The following is a 27,963-nucleotide window of genomic DNA, read 5'->3' on the forward strand; positions in this document are numbered from 1 at the left end:
GTAAGAGCTATACGTTTGTCATAGTGGGCTTTCAATTCATCAACTTCAGGTTGGGGGCTGTAATTCTAACCACCAAGCCACCATGTCACAGGTCTCTGGTTTCCTGTGGAGCGATCTGCTCATCAAAACATCACATGTGTGAGCAGCATTGTGTCAAAGCAGAGGTGTGAAGGCACATATCTAAAGGAACAAACTTCATTCAGACAGTAATGGCTCAAAATTAAAGTGAGCGCTCTTAGATTTTTCTCAATGTGAGCTGTGGGATGAATATTCAACATCCATTCATCAGTCAGTTATAGATACTCATCAGAGTCCCGGAGACTATCTCAGCTGATACTGAGCAAAAAAAGACACGGGCACTTAACACACTAGACCTAGAACATTAACACACATGCACACACATACAAAGTAGAGAACATAAAATAGCGTAAATCAACGAAAATATAGAATAATGATGACCCTGAATAGCATAACAATACTGTACCTCTACTCATAAAAATAGAATAAAAATAACAATCAATTAATTACGTTACCCCACCACAATGAATTTATTAGAAGAAATATCTGAAAACTTGGTAGTACTTGGTACAAATATTCTTGCTGTACTCTTGAAAGGAGACCCTGACATTAATAAATGCTTTCTATGTTGAGATTTGATCTTGTCTTATAAACCACAGCCCACAGTCTATTGATATGTTCTAATCTTGACTTCCCATTAAACATACAATGAACCAAAGAAACCAACATTAAACCAACTTTAATATTTGAAATATTCTCTATATTTGAAAAAGTGAAAATTTGTGGCACTAGTTAAAGGAGATTAACCCACAAGAACGCTGAACTGTTCACCTGAAGCTGACTGAAAATACAGTTTCCATACATATCAAAGTGCATCAGATCATACACAGACGCGTCAGTGTTGACTCTGTAATGTAAACTCAATGGAAAATGCATTTTGAGTCATTTGGGTTTTTATCTCAACACACTTGAACACAGACAGATATTCAGACAGGTATCAAAAACACTAATTAGTAGTGAACATATTTAACAGATGTGGCCCTACAATTTTCCCATTCTGTACTTCTTTGAGCTTTTCAAGTTGGACTGGGGGATCAGCCTCTATCATTAACTTCCAGTAATCTTTTCTTTGAGCGTTGGATTCAAGTTGTATTTTGGTTTGGCTATATAACATAGAAGACAACCTAGAAAAGTACATTTTTTATCTGAACTTAGGTATCATCATATTGTATATTAAGGTTTCTTAAACTAATATAGTTGCTCCCTCTTAACACATGTCATGAGTTTTGTCATCAGATCAAATCATATGTACAGTACATGCGTATATTGTAAAAGACTACAACATATTATGCAATGCTCTGAATGTAGCAGCACTGTGCAGCAGTAGTTTCATATGTGAAGGTGGGGTCATGTTCACACATTATGTGACTCACACTTATTATATAGGCCATACATAATGGATTAACCTGACTAACAGTGGCTAACAAGTTCTTGTTGTATTAAAGACCGCCAAATGTGACTTACTTACCAGAATTATCAAACAATGTGTAAATAAACTTTATATACAGCCCTTCTGTAGATGTAGCATTACTGTATTTTTGTACATGAACAACGAACTATTTAATGGAATTCCCCAGATTTAGTGTTCCACCTCTTTATTTTGAAGTAAACCTTCACTATTTCTATGCTAATCTTATCATTACATCACATGATGTCGACAATAAAAGCACATGGTCAATAATGATTTTGTGACTATACGATGTTTGTTTATATTGGTCAAACTGTGCCTAATGATCAGTGTTGAAGACACGTTAGAATTGTTTTGATGTAACATGTTCATTTGACAGTTCAAATAATCACTTATTTAGTTACATTTTTAAATAAGCAATCTGTTACTGTTAATGTATTGAAGCAAGCTTGGTGTTTGCTGTGGTAGGAACTTAAGCAGAAAGAAGATGTCAGAAGCAGGCAGAGACTTTTCACTGCAGGTATTCAGAAAAGAAGGTGAATTTGAATTATTATGTTTTTATTGATTTAAATAATACATATGAGTAAAATGGATTAAGGAAAGTTTTAATGCCTCAAATTCTATTTGGTATTTCATTCCAAGCAATATCTTTAGAAAACTGGTTAGTCTTTTTTTCTACTTACTTGTAAGTTCAACACTACCATCTTGCCTATACAATTATTTAAATGTTATCAACAGGACCTCCAAGCATAGAAATGATGTTACATACATAACTTTTCCCCACACAAAACAATCAAATAGAATAACGGAGACATCACTTTCAAGCAGTACTGAGGATATATGGTACTGTAAATGATAAGGATAGATGATAAATGATAAGGACATATGATAAATGATAAGGATAGATGATAAATGATAAGGGAAGATGATAAATGATGAGGATAGATGATAAATGATAAGGGAAGATGATAAATGATGAGGATAGATGATAAATGATAAGGGAAGATGATAAATGATGAGGATAGATGATAAATGATAAGGGAAGATGATAAATGATGAGGATAGATGATAAATGATGAGGATAGATGATAAATGATGAGGATATATGATAAATGATGAGGATAGATGATAAATGATGAGGATAAATGATAAATGATAAGGATATATGATAAATGATAAGGATGGATGATAAATGATAAGTGTTAGGGAATTTTCCATCATTAAAATGCACTGGATCAAACTAGGCTTTGCGGTCATAGCAAGGCCACACCAAATGTTGGGTTTAGACACTGTCTCCCTTTGAGATAGTGGTAAGCAGTGAGTCTGCTCCTTTTGATTAAAACAGGAGGCATTCTGATAGTGTTGCTATAGCAGCCAAGGTCAGATATGTGTTTGACTGTTTTCCCTGAACGGGGTAGAGGTAACTGGAGTCAGAGGTTTGATATACTGTAGTGTTTGATGTAGGACAAAGGTCCTGAGTGTCGTCTAGCAATGTTTTTGTCTATAGATGGCTCAACCTGTGGCATCATCTGTGTGGTTTAAGAATAGAATAGAATAGAATAGAATAGTATAGAATAGAATAGAATAGAATAGTCTTTATTGTCATTGTCAGGACAATGAAATTTTGTTGGAGCAGTCCTCCAGCTGCCTTGTACATATAAATAAATATAAATATAAAAATATAAAAGCAAACAATTAACAATATATACAATGGGCACAATCAACATAATTAAAACGTGCAAAGAAGTCCAAGCCTTAAAGGGGCCAGTAGTGCAATGTGTGTGTTGATGAGGGGGGGGGGGGGGGGCAGTGTGGGAGGGAGGTGGAGTTCAGGAGTGTGACAGCTCTGTGGTAAAAGGTGTTTTTTAGTCTTGTTGTGCGGGCGGTCAGTGTTCTGTAGCGCCTTCCTGAGGGCAGGGGGGCAAAGTAGCTGTGTCCAGGGTGTGTGCTTTCTCTGGTAATACTCTTTGCCTTCTGGATGCAGCGGGTCTGAATGATGTCCTCTAGTCTGGGGAGCTGAGTGCCGATGATGCTCTCTGCAGTCTTGAGGATGCGCTGGAGAGCTTTCCTGTTCTCTGCGGTGCAACCAGAGTACCATACTGTGATGCAGTATGTGAGGATTGACTCAATGGCTGACCTGTAGAAGCTCACCAGCAGCTATTGTGGGAGGCGTGCCCTCTTCAAGCACCTCTGGAAGTTAAGCCTTTGAAGTCCCTTCTTGGCTGTCACCATGGTGTTGACAGTCCAGGTCAGGTCATGGCTGATGTTGACCCCGAGGTACATGATGTTCTGCACAACCTCCACTGTCTCACCATTAGTGGTGATGGGGTGATGGACAAAGGGTTTCTTTTTCCTCCTGAAGTCCAGAATCATCTCCTTTGTCTTTGCTACATTGAGGATCAGGTTGTTTTCTCGGCTCCAGCTCACCAGGTTTTCTACCTTCTGTCCTGTAGGTGGCCTCGTCGTTTGACGTGATTCAGCCTACCACAATGGTGTCGTCTGCAAACTTCAAGATGGTGTTGGCCCCGTGGGTGGCTTTGCAGTCCAGAGTGTAGAGGGAAAAGAGGAAGGGGCTCTGCACTGTGGTGCACCAATGTTCAGGGTGATGCTAGAGGAGACCTGTCTCCCCATGCGCACAGTCTGTGGTCGGCCAGTGAGGAAGTCCAGGACCCAGCTGCTCAGGTGTGTATTGAGGCCCAGGTGGTCCAGCTTGGTGGCCAGTTTATGGGGGGGGGGGGGGGGGGGGTGTTAAAGGCGGAGCTATAGTCTATGAATAGCATCCACACATAACTGTCCCGCTGGTCCAGGTGTGTCAGGGCGGTGTGGAGGGTTAGTGACACTGCGTCCTCAGTCAACCTGTTTGCCCTATAGGCAAATTGGTGGTGGTCTAAGGAGGGGGGGGGGGGGGTGCTGTTCTTTAAGCGTCCTAGTGCAAGATGCTCAAAGCATTTCATCACCACCGGTGTCAGAGCCACCGGCCGATAGTCACTGAGGGACCAGATGGCTGATTGTTTTGGCACAGGGATGATTGTGGCTGTCTTGAGGCACGTGGGGAGCAGCAGGGAGATGTTAAACAGGTCTGTGAGCACTGCTGTCAGCTCCCCTGCGCAGTACTTCAGAACCCGCCCTGGCACTCCATCAGGTCCGGTGGCCTTGTTGGGGTTGATGTGCTGCAGGGTCCGTCTCACGTCATGGGGACTCAGTGTCAGCACCAGTGTTGAAGGTCCCTGCTGTGCCCGCGTGTTGTTGCTGCTGGCAGTGCAGTCAAACCTGGCAAACAAGCGGTTCAGGTTGTCAGGGAGGAATGAGCTTTGTGCGTGTGTGGAGCTGTTGCTGTTGTAGCCAGTGATGGTTTTGATGCCCTGCCACACTCATCGAGAGTCTGAGCTGTTAAAGTGCTCCTCGATACGCTTCTTGTAGCAGTGCTTAGCTTCCTTGATGCCTTTCCTCAGTCTGGACCTTGCTGTTCTGTAGGCCTCTGCGTCGCCTGAGTGGAAAGCTGCATACCGAGCCTTCAGCAAACCAATCACAGCACCCTTCATCCATGGCTTATGGTTGGGGAGTGGCAATGTTGTCCTCTGTGTTTTGACACTGTTCATACAGAAGGTGATGTAGTCCAATACGGATGTGGTGTAGGTGTTGAGATCTGTGTGGTTGTTGTGAGTGGCAGCCTGTTTAAAAATGTCCCAGTCAGTACTTTTGAAGCAGTTCTGTAGCCTGTCCATGGCTCCGTCTGGCCAGACCATGATGGTGCGAACTGTCGGCTTTGTCCTTGCAATGAGGGGTCTGTATGCAGGGGTTAAGTGCAGACTGATGTGATCAGACCGGCCAAGACCGCCCAAGATGGGGGGAGGGGAAAGTCTATCCCTGGAGGACAGAACCTTCAGAATTGAAGGGAGCATCAGAACATAACTGATCATTCATTTACTTCTCCTTGATCAAGTAAATAAACCTTTTCAATGCAAGACATCCTTGGCTCCTGTCTACTCTCTCCATTTACGTATGGGCTGCATAATTAAAATCTCTAACAATAAGGATAGATGATAAATGATAAGGATAGAAGGAGAAGAAATAAAATTAGAGGAAAAGCTTTTTGGGACATTTTCACTGATTGGCAGAGGACATGTCTATAACCATATAAATTCTGTCTGACCAAGATTAAAGAAGTACACATCAAAACATCACACAATATATATCCAACAATATATATTTCTCCCAATATTTAGAATTTGAAAACAAGTATTAATTTTTGTAATGATGAATTAGAATCTATAACACATTTGTTTTACCATTGTATTCATTCAGTTACTGTTTGGACTCAAATGGAAGAATACTATGTAAAACTATCATAGTTGGGTGTCAAAATGTCATTAGATATTTGGATCTTATAAAGATAAATATAACATTGAATTCATAGTAGATTCATTTATTCTGAGTAACTAAAGAAAGGAATCTTGACTGTCTGTCTCTATGTAGGTGTGTCCTTCATGCATTCCAACAACTGTTCATTCATTGACTTTGACCTCACACTCGACAGGTGTACTGCTTTAGACCTAGCGAAGTGCAGTGTTAAGGGAAAAGTTGTTTGGACATGTGACATGTTTAATAAACTTTGAATAATATAATCTGTCTGAGTGCAGCAGGGGCAGTTTGATATAACCACCACCATCACATCACAGCAGGGTGGGGCTTCTGGACTCTGACCAGTTGAGCAGGACAAAGGGATGTACCTTGCGCAGTTAAACTGTCCAAGAGAGGAGAACGAGGGCACACAGGAGAAAAGAACATTGGCAGAGGCAGTAAAACTAGCCAATAGGAGCGCAGACATGTTTCAGAATCAACTACTGGAAGGCCGTAAACTACTTCTATGGTTCAATCTCAGTTAAGCTTCACTTGTGAAGTTTCTGTCTGGATTTAAACAATTCAATTGATTTATTCCTTATAGTTTTAATTGGCTTAATCAGTGGTACAGTGGTGCAGTGGTCAGCACTGTCGCCTCACAGCAAGAGGGTTCTGGACTTGACCTATCAGTCAGCCAAGGCCTAATGTGTGAATGGTTGCCTGTTTATATTGTAAAAGACTACAACATATTATGCAATGCTCTGAATGTAGCAGCACTGTGCAGCAGTAGTTTCATATGTGAAGGTGGGGTCATGTTCACACATTATGTGACTCACACTTATTATAGGCCATACATAATGGATTAACCTGACTAACAGTGGCTAACAAGTTCTTGTTGTATTAAAGACCGCCAAATGTGACTTACTTACCAGAATTATCAAACAATGTGTAAATAAACTTTATATACAGCCCTTCTGTAGATGTAGCATTACTGTATTTTTGTACATGAACAACAAACTATTTAATGGAATTCCCCAGATTTAGTGTTCCACCTCTTTATTTTGAAGTAAACCTTCACTATTTCTATGCTAATCTTATCATTACATCACATGATGTCGACAATAAAAGCACATGGTCAATAATGATTTTGTGACTATACGATGTTTGTTTATATTGGTCAAACTGTGCCTAATGATCAGTGTTGAAGACACGTTAGAATTGTTTTGATGTAACATGTTCATTTGACAGTTCAAATAATCACTTATTTAGTTACATTTTTAAATAAGCAATCTGTTACTGTTAATGTATTGAAGCAAGTTTGGTGTTTGCTGTGGTAGGAACTTAAGCAGAAAGAAGATGTCAGAAGCAGGCAGAGACTTTTCGCTGCAGGTATTCAGTGTGGAGTTTGGGCCTTTCTGTGTGGAGTTTGGGTTCTCTCTGGGTACTACTTCCTCCCACAGACCAAAGCATGCAGGTTAGGTTAACTGGTGACTCTACATTGTCTGTAGGTGTGAATGGTTACCTGTCTCTATATATGTTTACCATGTCCAGGGTATACCCCGCCTCTCACCCAATGTCAGTAGAGATTGGCTGCACCTCCCCCCATGACCCTCTAGTCTCGAGGATAAACTGTAAAGAAATGGATGGAAGGATGGATGGATGGATGGATTGGGATGTTTTAAATGATACATACTGTATATGTGCAGTTCTTGACATGTGGTCAATTTTACATATAAGAATGTGTTAAGACTCTCAAACAAGTCATTAAACTGTCAAACTGTACGAAAATAAAATAGTTCTTTAGACATTAACATAACATTTACAATTGATTTATCTCAACATAATTTATTTTTAAACTGTTCTTTCTAAGTATGTATGCACTTATAGGCCTACATACATTTTTTACAATCATATTCCTGTGCCTTGATATACGACCATATTTGGAATACATATCTGTCAATGTTTATTGGTCACAATGACAGAAATGAAAAGGTGGAAGTAGTCTATCTTCAACACTGCAGCGCCCTCTAGTAACCACACTGGCCTTACTGCGCCGAACTTGACTGATGGTACTAAACTAAATACATTCTTTCACAACAGCAAACAGTGAACTGTTGAAACAACGTGGAGGCCAGTTACATAATGAATGTGTACTAATTAACATATGTGATGATTTAAAACGCAATGTAACCTAAATGTATGGATTATAAACACATAGTCTCACCGCATGTGGGAAACATTCGCCCACCTGTCCTCTAACAGCCTTACTGTATTTCCTGTTGTAACCCTGCTCTATGGCGGGTATACTGTCGCCTCCTAGTGGAAGAGTTTTACTTCTGCAGTTGCGTCAGTGCGTGTATGCAGGTCAACTAGTGAGATGAGATGATAGAAAGGACAGCCTTTGTGTGTAAGAATGTTGGTGTTATTCGGCAAGGAAACACTAAAGGGGTTTTTCACTTTTGACACTAAAGTAACCTAATTAATTACTTTTCTCAGTATTTAATGTTGTAACATAATGAGTTACTCTCTTAAAATGTTTATTTTGGGCTTTTTTTGCCTTTAATTATACAGTCACCGACACCGACAGGAAACAAGGAGAGAGAGGGGGGGGGTGACTTGCAGCATATAGGTCTCTATCCGGATTCGAACCAGCGACTTTTTAATGTCAGTAATGTTGTAATGTAATGTACCCAACACTACTAATGATAATGCTCACATTGAGTTTACCAGTCCTGCTACTCTGCATCACTGTTTAATATACAGTCAATTTGATAAGAAGCAAATTTATTAATGAGTCAAGCAAACAATGACAATGATCTGCCTCCACTTCTTATCTAAACTCCGCCTGTCCACCGACAAAAGCCCTCGAAGTCTCTTCGGCTATTTCCGACTCTTATCTCTTTTATTCTGAGAGTTGTTGTTTTGGCCAATCAGAGGAGCCCCGATCCAGAATGTGCTGGAAACTCACTGCTGTTCTGCCAGCTGATTGGCTTATATGTCAGTAAGAGGCTTAACCAGAAGCAGTGCAGCCGGCATCATCCGCCTGTATTTCTATGTTAGAGGAGAGAGTCATCTTGCAGCAGCCCCGTAGGCCACAGCATCATCTCCAGGTAAGATGAGGATATTTATCAAATGTCTTATAGCCTACATTATTCACAGTTAAGTATTCCTTGTGCAGCCATATTGCAAAACACTGGGCACATTTTATGTCTATTTGTCATAACAAATGGTACAGTATTTCCTATGGTCTGTATTTATTGGTCTTTCTTAAGTAGTGTTTATGTTCATATTCTTATCACAGAATTGAATGTATGTATGATTTTCATACCTGCAATGACTGAGAGTACTTAGCTCAGGCTGTCAGTCTTACCAAAGCATGTACCTGCTCATAGATGGGGGAGCAGCTGGATACTGTCAGACTGTCAGTCACAGGCAATGTGGGGGAGTGGGGAGGGGGGGGGGCTGTCTTGCCCAGATGGTCCAGAGATCAGCAGCTTGACTAGCACTTTTCAGCCTGATGCTGCAGAACGTGGTGTGGTGCCAGATCCTGCAGGCTGCGCCATCCTGCTGCTGTACAACAAATACCGTGTATTAAAAGAATTCAGCAAACAAATGCATAATATATGATGCATGTAGAATTAATTATCTATGATATTATTTTATTATTTTATATTATATTTATATATTAAACAGTATATCTTAACATGACTGCTGCCCAGTGACACGTGATATGTGGTAGACATTTGTTTATCCTGTGAAAATCGACACCTGAAAGCTGACACAGGCCATCACAGCTAGAGAGGAAGGAAATGCAGGCTCTCTAAATTGTAAAGTATAAAGTATTTAACAGTGACACTCCTACAATAATAATTATGTTCATTCTGATATTGGCATTTGACACATTGTAAGAAATGATTAAACCTAAAACTGATTAACATATGCAGACAGTTCAGGCCTGTTTATTTTGGTGATTATTGCCCCCTGCTGGAATAATATTAACTATGAATTGTTTTACTTTCTCAGAGAAATCATGTCGAAAGGACCAGCAGTTGGCATTGATCTTGGGACCACCTACTCCTGTGTTGGTGTGTTCCAGCATGGCAAAGTTGAAATTATTGCCAACGACCAGGGTAACAGGACCACACCCAGCTATGTGGCCTTCACAGATTCTGAGAGGCTGATCGGAGATGCAGCCAAGAACCAGGTTGCCATGAACCCCACCAACACAGTATTTGGTAAGGTTACAACAACGTGTTATGTGATTTTGTCATGAATATTCATTTATCCACATGGTCTTGTGCTGTCTCTGCCAGACAACTGACAGAAAAAATGAATTTGTGTCATGTGTTAATATGATGGGAAAATGAACTTGGACCTGAACAAACAGCAGATACAATTATGTATTTTATTTTTTCCTGGGGATTGCAGATGCTAAACGTTTGATTGGCAGACGATTTGAGGACACAGTAGTTCAGTCTGACATGAAGCACTGGCCATTCAATGTAATCAGTGATAGTGGGCGCCCCAAAGTGGAAGTTGAATACAAAGGTGAAACCAAAACCTTCTACCCAGAGGAAATCTCTTCCATGGTGTTGACAAAGATGAAGGAGATTGCTGAAGCCTACCTCGGCAAGGTAAGTTCACTTAACAACATTTTGACTAACTACAGAATTATACAGTACGATAAAACTCCTCTTTTCATGTTTTTTAGTCTGTGTCCAATGCTGTTATCACTGTACCTGCATACTTCAATGACTCACAACGTCAAGCAACCAAGGATTCTGGAACTATCTCTGGTCTAAATGTGTTGAGAATAATTAATGAGCCCACTGCAGCAGCTATTGCTTATGGCCTGGATAAGAAGGTGAGATGCAAGTCAGTCGTGGTTGTATCATATTTTAAACCCACCAGTACAACTGTGCTCAAACCTTTCTTGTTTCCAGGTTGGAGCTGAGAGGAATGTGCTGATCTTTGATCTGGGTGGTGGCACCTTCGATGTGTCCATTTTGACCATTGAGGATGGTATCTTTGAGGTCAAATCCACTGCTGGTGATACTCATCTTGGTGGAGAAGACTTCGACAACCGCATGGTCAACCACTTCATCGCAGAGTTCAAGCGCAAGTACAAGAAGGACATCAGCGACAACAAGAGAGCTGTCCGTCGTCTCCGCACCGCCTGTGAGAGGGCAAAGCGCACCCTGTCTTCCAGCACCCAGGCCAGCATCGAAATCGACTCTCTGTATGAGGGAGTTGACTTCTACACCTCCATCACCAGGGCTCGCTTTGAGGAGCTCAACGCTGACCTCTTCCGTGGCACCCTCGACCCAGTAGAGAAGTCGCTCCGTGATGCCAAGATGGACAAGTCTCAGATCCATGACATTGTCTTGGTCGGTGGCTCCACCCGTATCCCAAAGATCCAGAAGCTGCTGCAGGACTTCTTCAATGGCAAGGAGCTCAACAAGAGCATCAACCCTGATGAGGCTGTTGCCTACGGAGCTGGTAGGTGTTTAGTTTCTCAACCAAGCATATCTCCCTGCTGGATATAATTTTCTACTGAGAATGCTTTTTTTATTAAATGGCTAAAATTACAAATGTCCACTGTCTGTCCCATTCAAAGTCTAGCCTTTTAATGAGAAAGTGTGTCCAAAGTTTTGACTGCTACTATATTTACAGCTGTGCAGGCTGCCATCCTGTGTGGTGACAAGTCTGAAAATGTCCAGGACTTGCTGCTTCTGGACGTCACTCCTCTGTCCCTGGGTATCGAGACAGCTGGAGGTGTCATGACCGTCCTGATTAAGCGTAACACCACCATTCCTACCAAGCAGACCCAGACTTTCACCACCTACTCTGACAACCAACCTGGTGTGCTCATCCAGGTGAGGACATGGAGGATGATTGATGATCGATTTTTGTGCAGTAAACTGTTTTAGCAGAGGTCACAACGTCATCCGTTGCATTTCTTGGATGTTTGAGTAGCTGAAGTGATATTGCATGCTTTACCCAACAGGTTTATGAAGGTGAGCGTGCCATGACAAAGGATAACAACCTGTTGGGCAAGTTTGAGCTGACAGGCATCCCTCCTGCTCCTCGTGGCGTTCCCCAGATTGAGGTGACATTTGATATTGACGCCAACGGAATCCTGAATGTCTCTGCTGTTGACAAGAGCACTGGCAAGGAGAACAAAATTACCATCACCAATGACAAGGGTATGAAAATTTTTAAAAAATGCTGCTCAACTTAAATAACGACAACTCAAGCAACAGTCTTATTCAAAAAGTGGATGACTAAATACTAATGTCGTCTGTTTTATGATAGGTCGCCTCAGCAAGGAGGATATTGAACGCATGGTTCAGGAAGCCGAGAATTACAAGGCAGAGGATGACGTCCAGCGTGACAAGGTGTCTGCTAAGAATGGCCTGGAGTCTTATGCTTTCAACATGAAGTCCACAGTGGAGGATGAGAAGCTCGCTGGCAAAATCAGTGACGACGACAAGCAGAAGATTTTGGACAAGTGCAACGAGGTTATCAGCTGGCTCGACAAGAACCAGGTAAGAATGAATGTTCTATGAAAGCAGTTTATTTATAGAGAAAAGTATGATTAGTATGTTTCCCTTCCACTTTCCTGTTATGAATTAAACATATGTATTGGTGGTTCATACATAAATAAGTTTCTGTGAAAGAGGATTTCATTGATTTGTTGCTAGTATTTGCTTTAAATTGCAGTCATTATCTTAATTTCTTCAATCACTGAAATGGTTAACTGTTGTTAAGTGTAAGCATATAATTAAGCAGGACATAAGCACTACAGATTGTATTTACATCTGACTGTCTGTGATCTGATTATAGTAAAAGTAAGAGATCCATAGATGGATCCAGCAGATGTGATCACATTCAGACTGCAGTATGAGGGTGTGTTATCACACTCCTTTACATTACATACAGTCTGATTTGTATTTCCAAATATTAGTGGGTTTGGGGTATTGTCAGATTACACATCAGCTAAACAATAGGGATATTGTCATTCATGTCATCAGAGAATGATGATGTCATTTGTAAACACTAGTGCTTCATCTGGCTGTATTATCCACAAATGTGGTGCAACACTAACAGATTAGATTAGAATTAGAATTAATTCATATAACATTTAAACTGTCAAAATAATTCCTACAGAATATGAAAATAAATGATTTAATTTATTTGTACTAGACTGCAGAGAAGGATGAATATGAGCATCAGCAACAGGAACTGGAGAAGGTGTGCAACCCCATCATCACCAAACTGTACCAGAGTACTGGTGGGATGCCAGGTGGGATGCCTGGTGGGATGCCAGGTGGGATGCCTGGTGGGATGCCAGGCGGCTTCCCCGGAGCTGGCGGAGCTCCTGGCGGCGGAGGATCTTCTGGACCAACCATCGAGGAAGTGGATTAATCACTTTGTCTGTGGCCCCTTCATACCCCTGAATAATAACCCAGCATGAACATTTCCATAGACTTAACATTTAATATGAAGACTGTACATGTGTTGTATGTCATGTCTGAACCCAGAATAATAAATCATATCTGAACCATGAATCGTGGCAAAGTCTGCTGCTTCCTTGAGCTCATGTAGTGAACACTCATAGATGTCAGATGGATTTTAGTTCACTGGGGATCACATCTTTGGATCAGGAAAAAACCTTTTGAGGTGATACGTGTTCAGAATTTGAATCTAGTAATGTGAATATTTTATTGTAATATCAATGAGTTTCAATTTTGCTGCAGTATCACATGACTGAGGTTTTTGGCAACAACACATTAATAAATTAACGAGGAAACATACAGCATACTCTATCAGTAACATACTGTTTCACAACAAATAAATGCTCTATTTTTGCATCTTATATTTATATACATTAACCGCAGAATTTCCATTACCACATATCTGTCTATTGCCACAATGTATCACAGAATAACTTTACAGGATTTGAGTGACTCCATTATTTTGATATAATTTGAAATTGATGTTAATATCTTGATAAATTAGTAGATATGTGAAAGAGCTGTCTTTACTGCAGATCATGTCAGCAAAGAGACTGCTGCAACAAAGCCATAAGGTTGAAAAAGGTCTTCTGGTATTGAATTTCCCATCAGCACTGAAGGCTGTGCTCTGAACTATGAAGCATGAATATTTATTGTGTCTTCCTTTAAGTGTCTAAATATTGTGTGTTTATACAGTACCCACTTTAAAGCTTTAGCATTGTCATCTACTTGTCTACAGATGTGTTGGTTTCAAACTTGAAAGGCAAAAAAAAGTTCAACGGTGCATGAATATGTATAAAATGAAAAGTGTTGACACCATCACACCCTAGAGGAGCTAGTGAAGAACTGTACCAACAGAAATGTTTTCTTATGTCATTGGAAAGCAATAAAACATGCTGACACAGGAATTTGTTTAGACTGGATATTGCAATTATATTTGACCAAACCACAAACTTCAGTTTAAAAAAACTGAGAAAGGTAAACAAAACTAACCTGTAGCCATTGATGCATAATGTAGCCTAGATGAAGTGCGGTTAGGGTTATTTTCAAACTAGCTCTACCAGTTTCCCAAGGGCTCCTGACATCTGCTGTAGCTGTCAAACAGAATTGGAAACACCATTAAAGGTCTCAAATCCCTAACGTCAGTGAAACATTACACTGAATGAAAATGCATTCTTCCTAATACAGATTAACCGAATTTAATCCAGACTAACTAAATCTTCAAGTGCAAAAATAAGATTAGCTGTTATTTAAATACTAAACAGCACCACTCCAAATCCTAGACAGGCCGATCATGCGCCTCTGTGCAGTCTATGCTCTCACAAAGACCCACTGCCAAATCCCCGGATGTCAACAACACAAATACAGACTGATGTATTCGCCCTGTGCCAGAAGGCAGCAGCGCATTTATTGAAACAACATGACATAAACAATACACAAATTGTTGCACGTTTTGTAGCAGCGAAAAAATAAAATAACCCCCCCTCCCTCTTTCTAGAATTGGTCCATACTGAGAAGTGATCTTTTTTATCCACGGCCTTCATCATCTCCAGCCTTCAGATAGCGCCTCCATTTTCCAGAGCCAAGAATACAACAGTGGCGACGGAGCAGTCTATGAATAGTCCCGATGAGAAGCGAATGTTTTCATTGTAGAAACAGCAAACACCAAACACGGTCCCCTAATTGTTTATCCAAAAAAACGAACACTGGTATGAAAAAGTGGCTGGCTTTGAGGTGAGCCTTTTGTCCCGGATGTTTGCTGGCCTGTAGTCTTTTTACTTGCTCTTGGCCGGTTTCTCCGTCTTCTTAGGCAGCAGCACAGCCTGGATGTTGGGCAGCACTCCTCCCTGCGCGATGGTCACTCCTCCCAGCAGCTTGTTCAGCTCCTCGTCGTTGCGCACAGCCAGCTGCAAATGCCGGGGGATGATCCTGGTCTTCTTGTTGTCTCTGGCTGCGTTTCCTGCCAGCTCCAGAATCTCAGCGGTCAGATACTCCAGCACGGCCGCCAGATATACCGGGGCCCCGGCGCCGACGCGCTCCGCATAGTTACCCTTGCGCAGTAGCCTGTGGACTCGACCCACTGGGAACTGGAGTCCGGCTCTGGAGGAGCGGGACTTGGCCTTAGCCCTGGCTTTTCCTCCGGTTTTCCCTCTGCCAGACATGATCGTTAAATGTAAGTATGAGATCTAGGAAACAGTGCACGAATCGTGGATGAACGAGCTTGGAGCTTTACGTAATGTACGTGAGCGTAAAGGGATATAAAGCACACAGTCTTCTCCTATTGGTCGGGTGAAACTGAAACGCACGAACCAATCGTGCACCGCTTCTTCCAGTAATGGCTGTCCTCTGGTGGAGGGTGCTCCAATCACAGATAAGCAATGGCACACACTCATTTGCACAGCCACGTTATAAATAAGACACCAATGATGGGTCGGTATGCTGAGCAGTGTGTCTTCTTGCTCTCTCATTGACGTTTTGTACGAAAGCGAAAAATGCCTGATCCTGCGAAATCAGCCCCTGCGCCTAAGAAGGGCTCCAAAAAGGCCGTGACCAAAACCCAGAAGAAAGGAGATAAAAAGCGTCGCAAGACCAGAAAAGAAAGCTACGCCATTTACGTGTATAAGGTGCTGAAGCAGGTGCATCCAGACACGGGGATCTCCTCCAAGGCCATGGGCATCATGAACTCGTTTGTCAACGACATCTTTGAGCGCATCGCCGGAGAAGCGTCTCGGCTGGCGCACTACAACAAGCGCTCCACCATCACCTCCAGAGAGATCCAGACCGCTGTCCGCCTGCTGCTGCCCGGTGAGCTGGCCAAACACGCCGTGTCTGAGGGCACCAAGGCCGTCACCAAGTACACCAGCTCCAAATAGAGGCAGACAGAGGCTTGGCACAGGGGGAGCAACAGTCACTAAATCACCACCACCACACCCCCCCCCTCCACTGTGTCGGCTGTTTGTGTTTTTGCACCATTGCCTGTTTTGAGATTGAATGCCAATGTAACCCAGGACTTATGTTGAATGTCTCCATATTCATTGGAACTGTAGCCTGCCATTTTGTTTTAACAGTGGTTATTTTTTCAGCTGTGACATTTTTAACTAATTTAATAAATTCAGAAGGAATGTAAGGTGTTCTTAAACTGTGGAAACCTGCTTTGCACCATTTTTAATACAGATTTGTATACGTGCACCTTAAAATATCCACTAAAGACTCCCAATTGTATGTGATGGCACAATGGAAGCCAATATTGTGAGATTAAAGCTGTGACTTACTACCAGTGAGTATTTGCTTTTTACCTGTGGTCTGATGATGGATCATGTTTTTCATTAATTGGTGACAGTGCTTGGAAGAGGTGGAATAGGGCGACACCACATGGCAGCTGGAGAAATCACTTCATATCTCACTTTCACTCCGTTATTGCAGAGCTGGTACCCTGAGCTGTTTGCCAATTAAACTCAAATCTGAGCAGTGAATCTGGACTCAAATAACAGCAGCTCCTGTTGACTGGAAATTCTATTTTCTGTAAACATCTTTCACATTTAATGGGAATAAAAATGACAATTAATTGAATGAGTTGTGGAATCGAATACATATTCTAACATGCTGACCTTTGCTGGGTTGAACATCAGTGTTCAATGCATTTTATTTTATAACTTAATCATGTTTTTTTGTTAACATTGAAATCTGCAGTTATAAAGCAGAGGAACAAGTGATATGCATGAAATAATATGGTAGCCTAACACTTTACATTAAGGTACACACAATTGTATGTTACTAAGCAACAAGTGAGGATTGAATCAGGAACTACCTGCTAGTTGGTAAATCAAGTTTTCCCCTCCTAATATGAGTTATTTATTGATCATGAGCTACTTATCAATTTATCAATTACCAGGTAGCATACATAGCAACCAGGTCACTCAACACTCAGTCTTTTGAGAGTATCACTGAACTCATGACACAACACCAACAAGTTCAAAGTCATCAAGCATGGAAAAAGGAGGTTCTACAGACATCAGTCCACGGTCCACATACACAGGATGCTCCATAAATACAACATATCACACAAACTGCAGATAAATTAGTACAGACACCAGCCATGTAAAGAGTGAAGTTACTCCATAAAATGACAGGGGCACAGTAACACTGTCTTGAAAAGACTTAAGTTTGACTTGAGAAACAATCATTGGATAATAAGTAGTAGGTGTGCCAGCTGATTGTTCAGCTTAGCTGATGATGTCACAACCTATAAACTGTCAGCAGCAACAGGTTGCAACAAGACAGAAACCAAACAATATGCCCATATGACATAACCATCACTGTACTGAATGTGTCAATATGTAAAAGCATTATGTGTACACCTTAACAATGATGCAATTCAATGAAGTAGGGGTGGCATTAATTGAAGGCTAATCAACATAAGGAGAGTGACATCTTTGCGATACTTTGCAGTAACAAGATCTGCATGATAAGAAATGAGCAGCTTCAATCAGGAATTCACTGGATATTAAGAGATGTTTTGCCCCTAGGTGATGAAAACAGATACCAACAAGAAAGGATGTTGGATGGGGGAAAAAACCTTAACTTCTTCCGTCCATACAGTCAATAAATAACATATACTTAGGCAGGTTCAGTATGCAGAAAAAAATCTGCTGTTAGCATGCAACTCTTTTCTACATCACAATAATGTCATTTTTCCAAAAATGGATAAAATGTTGCAACACAAAAGTCTGGATTGATTTACAGTTACAAACACTGAGAGTGATATGAGGTATGAATGTAGCAGCTGCTCCAGTTTTGAGTGAGCCAAACATGATTTATGAGAGAGGAAATTCACCTGACATAGAAACATCCACCTTAACATGATTTCACCCCATAAGCTTCAGCAGCCAGGACTAAGAAAAAGCTAATCTAGGAGGTTACCAGTGGCTAATAACCCACTCAGATACACATATGGTGGCTGAATGGAGAAAAGGGCAGACAGGACACCTATTTAATGCTAAGCTTCATGTAAGCTCATCTCCAGTCTATTGTTCAGATGTGGTCTGAGGGTTCCTGGAGGGGATTTGGGGGGATTCGTGGTTCAGGTGACAGTTGTAGGTTTTGTTTGGCAGGGTGTGCCTCGCTCTCCAAATCAGACATAGTGTGCAGGAGACCTAATTTCTTGACAAAGGGTGCTCGCCCCTGGCAAAAGTGAGGGGATGTGAAAAAAAAACCCATCAATTTAGTGGAGCAGAATTCATAACATGGGCTTTTACATAAAACAATGCGGCAGTTTAGTTATGTAACTAAAAGTTACTAGAAGTTACTTTAGGTTTTTGCTGACATATATGCTTTTGTTTTTGTTTTTTTTCAGTTTCCTATGGATGATGTTCTGTATTGTATGTACATACATGTGATGATATTTATCAAAATTCAATTGTATTGTGTCTTTGAGCAATTTAGCTCAGAAATCTATAAATAATCTCCCTTTTATTGATTGGTTTAAAGTAATAATAGTAATTCCAAAAAGGACAGCAATTTAAAATATCAAGATTTTGTGTTTAATCTAATTTTTCTTAATATTGAATCCATCTGTAGAGATGTGACTAAGATCATATCAGGACACTTAGATTAAAAATAGAAAAAACTAATAGCAGTTGACGTCACTGCTACAATGACAAGTTAAATTTATAGCTACTTGACATAATGTTTCCACTACACTAAAGGTGCTCCATATAGGTTCATCTATTGTTTCATGTCTGTCAGATGATCCGGTTGCGGGCAACCTTACCTTTCCCTTTCTCCTCAGTGAGCTTCCTGTGAACCCTATTTAGCTAAAAAGGAGGCCAGTATAAATGGCTGAGAAGTCATGAAGGTACAAGCAAAGACAGAAAAGACACACTGAGGGAAAGAGGTGTGGCTATCCACACAAGGTAACAACTTTTCTAAACTTTCTAAGTAATATTTCACAATGTACAAGATTGTTTTTTTATTGTTTACAAGATAAGATGATTGTGTTTTGCTCGCCAGCTCTAACTGTAATTGGAATTTGATGGATTACACAGTGATGCTGCTAAATTCTGCACTGCTGCTGACTACTATCACTACATTTTAGTTTCCTCATCTTAAAACAAAAATTCTGACCAAACAGGAAGAATACTGTTTTCACTGAAGGCACACCATCTCCTCTTCAGTGTGGTTTAGTCTGTACAGTGTGATACACTTCATGATGCTACAGACTGAGGGAAAATGATCACTAGTTATAATATACAGATGAACAATTAGACGCTCCAGGTTTTTGAGACATTCGGTTAATGTTTAATCACTTGTAAGAGTCATTCAGGTATAACTGTAGCTGCTATATTTACTCATCAGACTGAGTCATCCTGTATTTGAGGACTGGCTTAAGGATATATGCAAATGTTGCCAATTTAATGTTAGTGTATATATTTCGTATACATTATATCAGTTTGACTTGCTCATGTTTTTAAAATCAAGCACTTCTACAATTCTGGCATAATCAATAACAGAGTTTGAGGTCAAATTTGTACATTTCTTTGCCTTTTTGTGATCTTTAACATGATACTTTGTGCTGTAGTGAACAGATCATATGCATTACTGCATTTCTTTGTCTCACCAGCAGTTTGAGGACAATGTGGCTGACTCTTCTTATTCATCAACTTGCCTTGATCCTTCTGGCCCAAGCTCAGAATGCCTGCACTGGACACTCCACATTCAGAAGTCCAGGTCAGTGACACCAGCTGTGCCCCCCCCCCCCCCCCCAACCTGCAAAAAACTCTCTTCCTGCCCACTTTTTTCAAACCCCACCACTTTTTTGATTAAGTCTTGAGGCCAATGTAAGAATGTGCCTACTTCCTAATCTCACCACAAACTGAATATGTTTAAAATCTGAACAAGTCAGAACAGTCTGCTCCTCAGAAAGAAATTAATTCATGCTCAGAATCCTAACTCTGGTCTCATCCTGTCTCTGCAGCAAACTCAGACATCGAAGTCCTCTGTGGCCCTCAGAGGGTGGAAATGCAGATCCTCTTGTGTCCCATCTACTTCAATGGATACAACGAGTCGCTGCTGTCCCTCAACTCACAACACTCCAAACACGAATGTAAAGGTACTCCTGATTGGTCAGCAAACCCACCTGTTGTCAAATTCAACTTCTCCATCACAGAGGAAGCCATCAATGCCTGTTCCAGCACGATGATAGTAAGTTATTGAAGCCTGATGCAGCTACAATAGATGTTGTCACATGAGGGGTTCATCTAAAATCGGAGTCAAATCTATTGATATTTACTCAACTTACTTAATCTCTTGATTTGAAGATAGAACTGATCTCTTTTCCTCAAAGGTCACTCAGGAGACGGGAACCGGAGCGTTTGCTGACTTCTCCAGTGTCCAGCACGTCAACATCTCAGGCATGGTCTGCTCAAAGGACCCCAGTGATGGAGCCATCACCTATCACCAGGAGGTGATGTACAAGTTCTCCTGCCGCTACCCACTGCAGTACCTGGTCAACAATACTCAGATGAGCGTGTAAGTGGCCGTCACAGTGAAAAAGTACAAACACAGAGTATATTTTAAATTTTAGTTGCTGTTATTAGCAAAGGCAAGCCAAAGAAATTCTACTTTTAAACTCGTTGCTAATTTTACGCTCCTACACTGTGTTCTCATAATCAAGGCACGATACCAACAAAGTCACACATGTGACCTGGGTGGGGCCCCTGAAGCCAACCGATCACTGAAGCCCCCCTAAAACCATAAGAGTAGACATGGGAGTTGACTCCCAGAATCCAGGCACCAGCCATTTCTCTCCGCTACATTCCAACCACTGGATGGCCTTGATTTCTGACCCTTGGGTGTTATCAACCCTTTCCATGGGATGCAGTATTCAGGTCAGGCATGGGCCCCCAAAGTTCAACAGTGTCAGAATGACTGTTATCAGTGACCCTCTGAGGATTCTTGCTCTCAGACACGAGATTTTGCTGCTTCTAGAGAAAGGCGTTGAAAATTCGGTTTGATTGAGAGGGCTCCACTTAACTTACCATAATTCTGCTAAAGCTTTATGCAATACATTTCACCCTTGAGCATTTTCTTCCTTCCTTGTTTGATCAGACAACACTTCAACAATTTATTATGTGGACCCCACCTCACCTTGCATATCTCAGGGCAATGCATTTGGTTGCTTTGGAAAACTCAATACACTGTCCACTGTGGTTGTATCCATGCTGACACTACACAGAATTAACATGTGCAACTGCACAGTGCTGCTCATGGCTCCATACTGACCAGGTAGGATATGGTTTTGTGTGATCTGTCGGTTTCTCTGTGAACTGTCTTGGCCTTTCCCAATGAGACAAGACCTTCTGTCACAGTTGGAGAGGCACATTTGGCATTCCCACATAGATTGCCTTCAGCTGCATGTTTGGCCCCTGAAGGTCCAGCCTTACTATGGAATTCTTGTAAACAGGTTGTGGTCCAGACCATAATCAGTGCTCATGCATCCTTGACTATCTAAGCAGAGGCTCTCAAATTGGGTTGTTGATCTCAAGTATACATGCTCAAGAGCCTCCAGGTCCGCCCCAGTGGGATGGCATTCAACAAGCAGTGTATCCACTTCTTGGGCCACATTGATAGGTGTTCCACTGAGTGACATCCGTGTGGCAGCAACTTTGCCTTCTTCTACAGACTTAACAGAGTTCACTGTCACTTGGACTCTTGATGAGGACTCTACAGGAGATGACTGCTGGGTGCCAGGCCCATTTAATTAGTCTGCTGGCATTACTCAGGTCACATGTGTGACTTTATTGGTATTGTGTCTCAACCTCCTGTACATGCATACATGTGGTGGATATCCAGGTATTTCAGTCTGGCAGTTATCCAGAAAACATGAAACTGTAGTTATATCCATAACTGGTTATCCATATAAAAGTGATGAGTAATTATGGAGATATTGTTTTAACCGATTTAACAATGATGATGCATTAGGTGTTCTGTGGGTTTTATGGTGTGCTGTCACTTGATTATTTGACTTTGTATGGTAGGTTTTAGCACATTTAATATTTTAAACATAAGTTATGTATTTTATTATGTTTATTATGTGTTCTGTGTTTCACCTGGCTGCAAGGAATGTTTTAGAAATCCTTTTACACTGGACAATTTGTTTGCCAATCCCTGATGATAGCTTGAATTCTCAATTTCAAAAGTGAATTCAACTAATCACAATATGATGGCTGTACTTTAATTATCATATTAAAACATGCTTGTGTAAAGCATTTTGAGAAGTTAGCTGTGAATGAATGACCCTCAGCTTGACTATATGTAAGAAAGGATCAAGTATCATATTTGGTTATGCTTCATGGTGCAATTAGAGGTGTCTCGTTTCAACAGGGTAAGAATCTCACCTTGGTGTGTTGTTCCCTCGTGTATCAAATGAATGATGACCTGGTTCTTGTCAACTTGGGTTTTTCCCATAAAGATTTCCAGCTGCTGACGTTTTGTTCCCCCCAACAGGGCCGGGGTCAGTCTGGCAGTCAAAGACAATAATGGCAGTTTTGTCAGCACACTGAGCATGCACCTTTTCTCGGTAAGAACAGAGAGCTGTCAGCAAAAGATCAATGGTGTTTAGGACCAAAGTGGCAAAGAGCTTTGTTGTTACAGATTCCAGTTAATCCACATTCATCCCAAGTCTTCATTGGTACAAAAACAATTAAGTAATGAACTATAGCAAACATTGTCATCTGGACTGCATGGCACAAGACACATTAACTGTAAGACCTGGTATCAGGTGTCTATTTCTGTCAAAATGGCATTTTGTTCACAATATAGAATAGTTTGAATTAATCAGCACTCTTTGTATCTCTTGGCTTTCAGTATATTGCCCGACTTCAGAATGTCTGAAAACGAGTCCCCTTCAAATAACCATGGTTATTATTTTCATGCATGAAGTGATATTTCTCACATACACATAAACAATTCTGATGACTAAACAGAAAGAATAAATAACCATAAAAACCATGAAATGACCATATCAAAAAGAATTGATTAGATGATTAGCTCAGTTGGCTGAGACTCTTGATATCAATGTTGGCTTGCTGGATTTAAACATGAACCTTTGCTACAGTGCATGTCATATTCCATCTCCCACCTCTCTTTTTAAACTAATGATGAACATGACATACAAAAAACTTTGACTCTGTCTGATGCACAACAACTTTAGCATGACCACTCCCCTGTCTGCACATACCCTGCAGGCATCTGATGCACAGTAAACATAAAGGTGCAGTGTGTCATCTTTAAGCATCATCTTCTCCTCTCTCCTGTTTTTCTATCTCAAGGATCATGGATACTCCTCCATTCTGCGGATTCCTCAAGGAGGCCTAGAGCTAAAGACTAGGATCTTTGTAGAAGTGAAGGCATCTAATCTCACCAACAGGTATTTTACACTTTTAACAACTGAGGTTAAGGTATGCTGCTGTATATCTTTATTGATTTTACATGTTAGATGTTTGGTTTTTTTAATCACTGCTTGAATATTACAGCGTTTGGTACATTTTCTACCTGTGCAAATATCTTAGATGAAAATCCTTCAGTCTCAATACATCAAATCTCAGCTGAACATTTGAAATAGGATTATCTCTCTCTCTGACACCAAAACTTTGTGTTGCAGATTCAATGTTGTCCTGGACCGATGTTATGCTACAACCTCACCTCTCCACGTCAGCACCGCATCTTATGATCTCTTTGTTGGGTGAGTTATCAGCTTCGAGATATGAAAAGTGAAACAACATGACTGAGTTAATTTACAGACTTTTGACACAGAGTTAATGTTTGGAAATGAAGTTGTCTAAACCTTTAAAAGTCACACTGTGAACCGGGGGCTACGCTGAATGAAATGGTATCCTGACTGTTGATCAGAATCTTTGAATTTAGCATTTGTTCTCTTCAAGTTGTAACCGGGATGACCAGACAATATTGGGAGTCAATGGAGTGCAGCAGGAAGCTCGTTTCTCCTTCGAAACTTTCCGCTTCATTGAACACGCAGTTGATTCTCACTCCACCTACTACGTTCACTGTGCCACCAGGCTCTGTGTGACATCCATCTGCCCCAGCCTCATTCAGGTCAGACTCCTCCTCAAGGTGCAACACCACACATCACAAATGTGGCCCTACTCACTCTCACTAACTACAGAATTTGGGCATGGCAGCTACAGTGTGGTGAAAGTTAGAGAGAGGTTTTGGTCATAGTAAATAAACTATAGTGAAGGTGTGGTTGAGGTTAGGCAACATAAACAATTGGTTGAGCTACCCATGTAGTGGCATTGAACATTGGCTGTAAATTATGACATGTGGAATCGTCCATTATGGACATAATTCCTAGGGATGCTCTGTTGTACAAATAACATCATGTTATGGATGTAGATATAAAGTTCTGATGTACAGTAGTTTCTGTATTTCCAAGGAAAGTGGTGAAGGAAATTAGGAATATTCTTTATCTCTATAACCACCTTTCAAATACTCTATTACACCAAAACAGCTTAGGTTACTTCTGCTTGAAAACTGCTCTAACCAAAATCAAAATCATTTAATTGACCTGCAGAACTGCACTACCAACACCAACTCAAGGAGGCGCCGCAGTGTCAGTGACAACCAGGACACCACAGTGAGTGACATGGCCACTGTCAGTTCAGGCCCCATCACTATCCGGCTAAATAAAGGTGAGAAAGGTCAGAAATCTGAGATGCTCAAGCATTCAGTATTACATCAGTTTATTCTAATGCACAGCATTAAGATAATGAAGGCAGAGTAAGTAACACATGTTTTGAATTATACCTGTCACATGTCAATAGTGCATGACATTTCTGGAGGTTTCTATTAGTCAAGATTGAACTAAGGGTGTCTATTGCTTTCTCATAGGGCATCTGACAGTACCTGGAGGTAAGCACACAGTAATTACAACATGAGTTCATATTTTGTATTCCTGCATTTTTTAATCAAGCAAAACAGATGGCAAGAACATTGGACAACAATGCCAACTGGTTTCTCTGATCAGACACTGTAGACGCAAGTGGAACAAATAGAAAGATGAGTTACTAAAGGCTTCCAGGGAAATGTGTCCAAAGTGAAGGGCCAGATAAACAGTGCTCACCTGCTAAAGAGAAACAGGGTCCCCTTTCTGCAGCAGGCCCTTGGGAGGGAAGTAGCAGGTAAGCAAGAGAACAGAGAAGAACATTCTCTGTGGGCTTGGTGAGGTTAAGCTTTGTCAGCTTTTCTACTTGTGATTTACGAGATTTGATTTCCTGGTGTATGGTTTGTTGTCCAGGAGTGCATCACTGCTTTCTGCCACTGTCATGTTCCTTTTTTTCTAGTTGTCTCATGTTCTTGTCCCAAAGAGAGGGTACACTAGAGCCCAAAGTCATTGGTATATGGGTTGCACAAATACAGGTGTTGTACCAGACTTTTGTGGTAAGGAGGACCTTAAGCCCAAAGGCCAAGAAACCCCAGATTCAGCAGTGAATCATTCTGTCATTTTTAGCACAACAAAGGAAAAAGTGTTAATACCAGTCCTGAATGGCCACACTCAAACCTGTTCATTAAGGAAAGGTTTGTCTGGGACATGTCAGACTGATTTGAAACCATCAATCGGACATGCCAGTTTTAGTAGCTGTCCATTCTGAGCAGCTATAAAGATTTTTGCCTTAGGCTGTTGTGTTGATTCAGGGCTTTTAAACCAAACAAATCACAAGTATAATCTGACATAAGTATAAGGCTCAAACAACATAACATTATTGACTTATGGGGAGGGGTTGATGAAATAGGGGTTTAAAGAACTGAAATCCCTGCTGGACCTGGGTTTACTCAGGTAAGCAGAAAGGAGAGGAGTTAGGGGCATCCACAAATCCACTCCCTCCTGTTTTCTCAACACTACAGTCATAGGCTAAATCCGATTTTTCTTTGGCTGTTCATATTACACTTTTAAATGTGGCCTGTCTGCGGACTGCGATGTGAACAGCTCACACTCCTGAAGTGACCCGCATGCTCAGTTGATCATTCATGACGTCACACACAGAAAGGTGTTTAGGGAAGCGAACATGGCAACAGCAACAGCTGGTGAAGTTACTGGTGGTCCCATTCATGGTCTAATGTTAAAAACAGTGTGTTTGTGAGCGAGTGATGTTAAAAAGGAAGCGGAGCATTAGCTGTGTGATGATGTCTGCTGCTCCAGAATAACGCCGTCAAAGTCACATTAAATGCCACCTGCGACTGCAATCGCATTCAAAAAAATCCGATATGTATCTGATTCAGTACCACATTTGAAAGTGGCCTGAATCGGATTTGAAAGTGTCAGATTCAATGCGACTTGTACTGTTCACATTGTCAGAAACAAATCAGATGTGGGTCACATTTGAGCGAACAAATCGGATTCAGGTCACTTTTAACTGCGGTGTGAACGTAGCCTAACAGTCACTTACCATTTATAACCCAGAACACACTTCCCAGCCTTCTCCCTGTCTGCTCAGTATTGGTCCTTTTTAAGAGAGATTCTCATCCTTGGCAGGCAGATTAGTACCATCCTCTGCTGTTCTCCTTCCAAGACCTCAGGTGCTGACTATTACCAGGTGGCACCATTGCCAATGATTAAAGGAGGTTGACCAATGCTAATACACTGGCAGTGACCTTTGATTTGCTGTTTGGTTTGACAGTTGAAGACAGGCAGTTGTCTTAGAGAACAAATGGAATCATATTTAGCAGCTGATTCTCAGTTTTGGCCATTTTTACCACTGACACTTATGAAAATGTGTCAAATATCATAGTAAAAACTGAAAACCCACTTTCAGATTTGTGAAACCTTAATTTTGCTTATGTAAACAGAAAAAGGCAGTTGCAATCATGACAGTTTAAGTGTAAGTGGTAAAAAAAAGGGAGAAGCAGCTGTCAAATATTATTATTTATGTTTCTATTTATTCTCTCAGGAAACTATGGTATTCATACCATAGTAGTTACCAATCAAAGAATCCAGAAATGAAAAAGTTGAAAAGTTGATTATGTTGTCTGTATACTCCAGTGTGTATGATCAGTGATCCAGTTGTCTTGGCAGTTCAATACATAAATGTTGAATATAAATATTTCCATTCTAGTCATCAGTATAAACTCTAATGCTTTTACATGATCTAATAATTACTGTCATTTTTCTTCCCAGGTGTTCAGAAGACTAATGTGGACAGTGCTGTGCTGGCTGTTTCAGTCGTGGCAGCCATTGTTGGAGCTCTCTGCTTTTCTCTGGTGGCTTTCATTGTTTACCACATTCACTACTCCAACATCAGTTTCAACAACAGAAGTCTGTTCACACAAGGGTGACAGAAGGTCAAGACAGCTTGCAAAGGCTCTGTCCTGTATTTACTCATTAAGTTTGTTTATAATACCATGGAAGCATTGTGATAAAGCATTTTTGCAGATGCAGGTTCATTGAAACAAGTATTTCCAATAAAACTTTATGTAGCCTGGAAGAACAGACATAACATATATATATATATATACATATAGAGTGTTATGTGCATGCTTCAGTGGTTCAGTTAACAGTACTAAACATGCACATGCACTGTACAGTTGAACCCTTGCACACTGCTG

The 27,963-nt window shown here is 41.0% G+C and overlaps 4 protein-coding genes across 4 annotated transcripts; 3 read left to right on the top strand and 1 right to left on the bottom strand.

Annotated features, from left to right (window-relative positions):
- The first annotated feature begins 9,857 nt into the window (after window positions 1–9,857).
- Window positions 9,858–13,255, top strand: LOC128371675 (heat shock cognate 71 kDa protein-like). The gene is made up of 7 exons (XM_053332053.1): window positions 9,858–10,062; window positions 10,256–10,461; window positions 10,539–10,691; window positions 10,771–11,326; window positions 11,501–11,703; window positions 11,835–11,898; window positions 13,158–13,255. Exons 1-7 carry the CDS (start codon window positions 9,858–9,860, stop codon window positions 13,253–13,255), a joined length of 1,485 nt encoding a protein of 494 aa, XP_053188028.1.
- A 1,459-nt stretch (window positions 13,256–14,714) lies between these two features.
- LOC128371681 (histone H2A) lies at window positions 14,715–15,563 on the bottom strand. The gene has a single exon (XM_053332060.1). It carries the CDS (start codon window positions 15,504–15,506, stop codon window positions 15,120–15,122), a length of 387 nt encoding a protein of 128 aa, XP_053188035.1. The 5' UTR covers window positions 15,507–15,563; the 3' UTR covers window positions 14,715–15,119.
- Window positions 15,564–15,802: 239 nt separating this feature from the next.
- Window positions 15,803–16,316, top strand: LOC128371682 (histone H2B 3). Its single transcript, XM_053332061.1, has one exon. It carries the CDS (start codon window positions 15,837–15,839, stop codon window positions 16,215–16,217), a length of 381 nt encoding a protein of 126 aa, XP_053188036.1. The 5' UTR covers window positions 15,803–15,836; the 3' UTR covers window positions 16,218–16,316.
- A 3,660-nt stretch (window positions 16,317–19,976) lies between these two features.
- Window positions 19,977–27,693, top strand: si:ch73-261i21.5 (zona pellucida-like domain-containing protein 1). The gene is made up of 10 exons (XM_053331147.1): window positions 19,977–20,070; window positions 20,318–20,544; window positions 20,687–20,871; window positions 22,849–22,921; window positions 23,673–23,770; window positions 24,005–24,085; window positions 24,285–24,456; window positions 24,935–25,052; window positions 25,252–25,272; window positions 27,536–27,693. The coding sequence occupies exons 1-10, from the start codon at window positions 19,977–19,979 to the stop codon at window positions 27,691–27,693; spliced, it is 1,227 nt and encodes a 408-aa protein (XP_053187122.1).
- The last annotated feature ends 270 nt before the right edge of the window (window positions 27,694–27,963 follow it).

This window comes from Scomber japonicus, chromosome 13, assembly GCF_027409825.1.
Source record: "Scomber japonicus isolate fScoJap1 chromosome 13, fScoJap1.pri, whole genome shotgun sequence".
Classification (NCBI taxonomy): Eukaryota; Metazoa; Chordata; class Actinopteri; order Scombriformes; family Scombridae; genus Scomber; species Scomber japonicus.

Excerpts from the sequence above, each read along its gene's own strand:
- LOC128371682 (XM_053332061.1), top strand. The coding sequence starts at position 15,837 with ATGCCTGATCCTGCGAAATCAGCCCCTGCGCCTAAGAAGGGCTCCAAA.
- si:ch73-261i21.5 (XM_053331147.1), top strand. The coding sequence starts at position 19,977 with ATGTGGCTGACTCTTCTTATTCATCAACTTGCCTTGATCCTTCTGGCC. Across the intron at positions 20,071-20,317 it reads CTCCACATTCAGAAGTCCAG|CAAACTCAGACATCGAAGTC; the intron begins GTCAGTGACACC and ends CTGTCTCTGCAG. Across the intron at positions 24,457-24,934 it reads TCTGCCCCAGCCTCATTCAG|AACTGCACTACCAACACCAA; the intron begins GTCAGACTCCTC and ends ATTGACCTGCAG.
- LOC128371675 (XM_053332053.1), top strand. The coding sequence starts at position 9,858 with ATGTCGAAAGGACCAGCAGTTGGCATTGATCTTGGGACCACCTACTCC. Across the intron at positions 10,462-10,538 it reads CTGAAGCCTACCTCGGCAAG|TCTGTGTCCAATGCTGTTAT; the intron begins GTAAGTTCACTT and ends CATGTTTTTTAG. Across the intron at positions 11,704-11,834 it reads AACCTGGTGTGCTCATCCAG|GTTTATGAAGGTGAGCGTGC; the intron begins GTGAGGACATGG and ends TTTACCCAACAG.
- LOC128371681 (XM_053332060.1), bottom strand. The coding sequence starts at position 15,506 with ATGTCTGGCAGAGGGAAAACCGGAGGAAAAGCCAGGGCTAAGGCCAAG.